A 6,000-nucleotide genomic window follows, 5' to 3' on the forward strand; every position below is an offset into this window, starting at 1 on the left:
CTTCCTCTGAGGTGGGAGCATCACCTTCTTCTTTTCCTGTGGACATTAACCCTCGATTTGGGAGGGTTGAAATGAGGTGTACAAGATGTGGTGGTCTTATTGTTTATGGGGAGATCAGTCTTCCCCTTATTAACAATAAGATAGACCAGCATGTTTGTAGACGCTTATAATATTCCCATTCTTTCTTTCCTCTATCCCTGTATTAACCCAACGGCTCTTATAAGAGCCAACCTTACCTCACAATTTTTTTTATTTTTTTTTAAGCTTTTTCCTTTTTGCAAATTTTTTTTTGCCGTGCGCGCACGGTACGCGTAATTCCGCGAATTTCGCGGAATTTCGCAGTTTACACCGTGCGCGTACGCTACGCGCATTCGGCGATTTTTCGAAAGAAAAATAAATTTCATTTTTGCCCTTGAGGGTCCTTCTAGGACCCCCTGACCAAGGCTAGGGGGTCAGGAACTGTCGAGCCTGCCCCCTTTTCACATTATCCACCTTTTTTATTCACCCCCCTGACAGTGCGAGTGACAAAATGGCGGCCGACACTTCCTCCTTTCTTCCGATTCGAATGTTTACTAAGATCTAACAGCCAATCAGATGTGAGCTCGCGCACGCCACCGTACGCGCACGGTAAGCGCACCGTAAGCTGCCACAGATATATTGATTTAAATGCTATTTTCTCAGAATCTACTGAACAGATTTACACCAAACCTACAAAAGGCACTTCCTTGACCTGGGGACTACCTCTCTGCCAAATTTCATTAAATTCTGTTCAGCCGTTCGGGCTGTAGCTCTGTCTAAAGGTCCTATGGAAAAATGCATGGGAAAAACGCGTTTTGGGACCCCCCTTTTATCTCAGCCCCCGCTTGACGAATCCCCCCGAGACTTTCAGGGTAGGAGCGGAGCGTAGCGCCCCACCTATTTTGAAAAATTCGCGAGGATTCGACGACCGGCGCCAAAGTTATTCAAAATAGAATGTTGCGGATTTCCTATGGAAACGTGGTCCTAACTATAACTACCTACTGGCGACCGCCAGTAGGTAATATATATATATAATTTTTTTTTTTTATGTATTTTGTAGACCAAATGTAAATACCCAGTTATCTACGGAGTTGGACTATGCATCTTCTGGTAGGGGCTGCACATATAACTGTATCTACTATAGAGGACTCTGCAAAAGTGATCAAGGAAGTGGTTTGAGCTTGTTATTGCAAGTCATCATGCAGAGCTGACAGAACATAGTGCATGTAGTCATGAACGCCGAACATGACTGAAATTCAATATGACGTGAAGTATCCTGTTGAATGTACATGAGACCACTGAGAAATGTTATAACAAGATAGACCTCATTTGAACTTTACGGATTGTTTTATAAGCACGATAAAACAATTTTCTTCTGTGATAGAAGGGTGTTAGTTAGCTAACTTTCAGAAGAGGAAAATAAATTAATTTACTGCAACAAGCTGAAAATCACTTATGTCATGTTTTGCAACCATGAACTGATCTGTGACTGTATAATGACCATCTCTGTTGTTGCCTCTCCATTATTTGGAATTGCATTTGAATTTATGTCTGGGGCAGTTGACCCTTGAAGGTGGGCATTTGTGTAGGTTAATGGTTGGTGCGGCTTATTGTGCATTAAGAGTTCAGTTGTTTTTCTAAGTTTCTAATTGGAATGCCTAAAAAGAGACTGGATATTGTACAAATGCCTACAAGATCATAATTTCATAACAGCAGGTTAAAGGGAACTGTGGTTAGAAAAAAAGGGTAAAGACTATTTTAAGAGACTAAAATATTTTACATTACTGTCTTTAATATGTACTACTTCAGTGGCCTCTTTTCTTCTCTTTGAACTTTTTCTCTCTGTTTCCTTTCCCACAGGTTTGAGCAGGCAATGGGATCCGAGCTGCTGCTGAACTGCACTTTGCTGTTGTGTCGCAGCATCATCACACCCATGGACCTGGTTTCAGTGACAACATGTTCTGGCACACGCTGCTTTTCCTTCCTCAGTGTGGCCTGGGGCTTTATTGCTGATGTGGACATCGAGAGTGAAAAATACAGACATATGGGCTCTGCTCGCTTCACAGTGGGCACCATGGTTCGTCTAGCATCCTTGCGTACTTATCGGGGACGACTCTCTTATCTGCCTGTGCTTGAGAGTCATCTCCATCGCTCCATTTCAAGAAGTATCACCCTGGCACCGAATGGTAGCCTGTCATCTTTTCCACGCTCACCACTTCACCGCACTATCTCAGACATGGGTCTGTGCGAGGAGCGCAACATTTTGTTAAAGCGTGGTTCGTCCATACTGGATACAAATGAACTCCCCAGCTTTGAAACCTCCCCCTCCCCTAGCCCCCTGAATGCCTTACAGTCCTCCAGCTTCCCTTTTGACTCCGTGCCTGATGACCTTGTACCACAAAACCATATGTTGCATGGAGTTGGAGAGCCATCTCCCGTTCGTCATGTGCACGGCCCACCAGATGACGTTCTGGTTCCTCTGAGCCAACCAGTGCCCAAGAACTGGGTGTCTGTGGAGGGTGACTTTGTTCTGATGCTTGCACTTTACCAGAGCCACCTAGGGGCTGACCTGTTCACAGCCCCCTCTGCCTACTTCAATGATGGCCTGATCCACCTCTTCTTTGTGAAGGCTGGAATCACGCGAGCAGCCCTGGTGCGTCTTTTCCTTGCCATGGAGAAAGGGACGCACTTACAACTTGACTGTCCTCACCTTCACCAATTCCATGTGCGTGCCTTTCGCCTTGAACCCCTGACTCGTAAGGGCACCCTGACTGTGGATGGAGAGCGAGTGGAGTATGGACCAATCCAGGCACAGATGCATGGCAGTCTGAGCAATCTTATCACTGGAGATCGGGGCGCTAGATCCAGTCCTCTATAGAAAAGTTCACCTGCCTCACCGTATTTTTGTAATTCCCTGGGTGAAGGCTGGCGAGTTTGCATTTTCAATTATGCCCCTTTCACAACATGGGGGTGAGATGCAGAGTACGTTTGGATGATAACCTCAGATCTATTGTTTATGGTGCCTTCGTGACAAAGCATGATTCGTTTCCATGCCTATCACTGGTTGGGTGCATTTTTCTGTACAGTCACTACATTCAGAGGTAGTGGGGGGTGTGATGGCGAAGTTGCAAGGGACACAAGGGTAAGGGGGTGAATAGAGAAAATGGAAATAATGGGTGTATTCTGAAGAAGGAATAGGGAGCTCTCTTATTGACGTTAATTACAGAATCTCAAGAGAAAGGGCACGTAACCTCTGCCTCCTGAAAAGTTGTGTGGGTGGTAGGAGCGTCCCGAGTTTGTCTCACATGGAAAAGCAAATCTTCCGTCCTATGCAATCTGTTAATTAAAAAAAAAAAGCCCCAGAAATGTACTAAGTCTAGCAAAAAACACACTTTTTAAGTGAGTAGGGGTTGACAGTCATCCGTGGATCCTGACATTGGCATTGTTAGTAGACTCGAGAGATAAAACAGAAAATTGAGACCGGGAGAGGGGTAACTTTAGTGTGGAAGGAATCAAGGTAGTGTTAGTGTACGTGTCGATGTCTGCTCTGTAACTCAGGTCCAGAAAAACGATTAGTTTTTCGAAAAAATACCCATGCAACGGAAGGTTTTATTTATTGATTTTTAAACATGCACTGATGAAATATGTTTTTCAGTTTCCTTTTTTTTTGTGTTCTTTTTTTGTATGTTTATCTTTTTTGTGCTATATTCTCATCGACCGAAATTAATATATACATATACTAGCGATTTTTGTGGTTGGAACTCAGAGAGGGGATTTGAATTTGTAGAAGGCCTTCTTCTCAGAGATCTATATATTTATATTTTTTGGTCTGCGCACTTTTCACATCAGTGGTGTGACCCGAGTGTTAAACAATGAAGGCACATGCAGTAACTCGAACTTTGAAGGAGAGTAGGGGAGAACGAACAGTATCGTGGCTGTACTCAGTGGTAGTTCCGGCAGATGTCCCCACATTTCCTTTGTCTTTTTGCAATAATAATTAGAAGCTCCCAGTTCTATGCTACAACAAACTTCTCTTGTGCTGATTAACTTTCACATGCCCGTAAAATCACCCACTAAGTGAGATGCTTCAAACAGGAGAAGAATGACATGGATATCTCTCCTGAAACCTGCCTAAGGAACTGCGTCCACTCACATACCATGGAATGCAGGAAATTAGGTTATGCTATGAATCAACTCTACAAAAATATTAAGGTTCATGTCTGAGGCCACAGTAGTATTGGAGCCAAAAGATTGTGTCTACTTCAGGATTTTTCTTGTGCTTTGGCAGTATGTGCACGGGTTTATCCTTGGGTACGCTCTGCACGAATGTATTTGTTACTAAAGCATTGGGTGCAAATAATTCATTTCCAAACCCTGAACCACAAATAACCACGAAAGCCAGCTGTGCAAACCCCCGGGCAGTTGTGTTCCGTGAGAGGTGGGGCAGAGCCATGGAAATTGTCCCCTGCAATGTTGACCTGATGTGGCACAAACGGGGTCTCAAGCCACCGAGGCAAGTGGGTCCCCACTGCTCCAGCTGCAGGGACAGGAACGATGGGAATGCGTGCACGCCGAAGCTTGCCTCATGACTGAAGGCCACGTATCTGAGGTTGCCTTCTTGTTGAGCTGTGTGTTCCAAGATGCACTATCTACGATGTTTATTATTGCAAGTAGAATTTGTGCTGGCATGTACTTATCACACTGTGTGTGACGTCAGTGAATGAGATACCGTTGTGGATAGGAAGGAGCCACGATGGACTTGAGACTTTGTGCAATGAGGGCTTTTGTTGATGCGGTGTCTTGCAGATCAGTTGATTATGGCTGCTGGGCTCACAGCATTACACGGCTGATTACAGGAATATGTCAGTCTTTCACCAGCTGCCCCTTATTGTATAGCAATTTGAAAACACCCTGAATTTCCATTGAGATTTGAAGATACTCTTTAAAGCCTAGTTCCGACCATAGCTGCATCGGCCAGCCCTAGGTAATTCTAAGCATTAGAGCATACCTTGACCTTATTTTATACTTAAACGTAGTTTGAAGTCTTCATGAATTGTTTGAATGCATTCTGAGCTTGCTGAGCCTTTAAGACTGCTTTGATCATAGCACATTACCTGGGCCCTCACAAAACGTTCTCTGGTTGTCACCATTTGTTTTAGAACCGCCTTAATATGCCTAGATCCTCCATTGTAGACCTACACCAAGTCATTTAAATGGCCCTATCATGTAGCCTACCTTCAGTTGGGATGAGTACTCCAATGTAAAGCAGAAGCACCAATCTGATCCGATCGAATGTTTCCAATGAGAGGTGAATATGTATGTGGCGCCTCACTGTTACTACTATGCAGCACATTTATGTCTCCAGTAGATTGGCCTGTTTTTATTTCCCCCTAAAATTGGGCTTTTCATTTTAAATTGGTATTTTTTTGTAATAAATAGTGATTCTGCCACAACACTATTTGGGCTTTCGTTATCATCCTCTTGAGCACAGCTGTTCACTCTGTTTTGAATGGTTAGTAGGCACTACTTCTAGGAAAAGTGGTTGCAGTGTGCAAACAAACCTAATGGAAAATCATATTCCTTCATCCATGTGCTTGGTATACATTTCAACAACTAATACTTTCTGTATTAAAAATAACTTGAACGTTAAGTAAAATCCACTCTTACTAAGGAGTCTCCTTTTCTACTTGCAGCCACTTGGCACCCTCCTCTGTCATGGGAAGTGAATGGTGAAGAACCTTAAAGGGACTATTAAAAGGACAGTGACTGCCTCCTTCCCTTTCCATAGGGTTCTTAATGGAGAACATACATACAGATGATGTAGTTAACTATCTCTAATCTCTCCTCCATCTCGAAAATTCTAGACAAACCTGTGACCCATTTGCCGCTGTCCTTTCTAAATTAGAGATTAATATTAGCCAGTATTTGCATGAAATCCTTGTCCTCTGCGTGTGTTTGGACAAATGCCATTTTCCTGGTTAG

The 6,000-nt window shown here is 43.6% G+C and overlaps 1 protein-coding gene across 1 annotated transcript in view; it reads left to right on the forward strand.

Moving 5' to 3' along the window:
- SPHK2 (sphingosine kinase 2) overlaps positions 1-3,761 on the forward strand; it is a 199,214-nt gene extending 195,453 nt beyond the window's left edge. Inside the window, exon 6 of the mRNA XM_085616525.1 lies at positions 1,879-3,761. Within this exon, the coding sequence (XP_085472651.1) occupies positions 1,879-2,896 (1,018 nt within the window). The 3' untranslated portion in view covers positions 2,897-3,761. The remainder of the gene's footprint in view (positions 1-1,878) is intronic.
- Positions 3,762-6,000: the final 2,239 nt, after the last annotated feature.

The sequence above is a fragment of the Triturus cristatus genome, chromosome 7 (genome assembly GCF_964204655.1).
Source record: "Triturus cristatus chromosome 7, aTriCri1.1, whole genome shotgun sequence".
Lineage (NCBI taxonomy): Eukaryota > Metazoa > Chordata > Amphibia > Caudata > Salamandridae > Triturus > Triturus cristatus.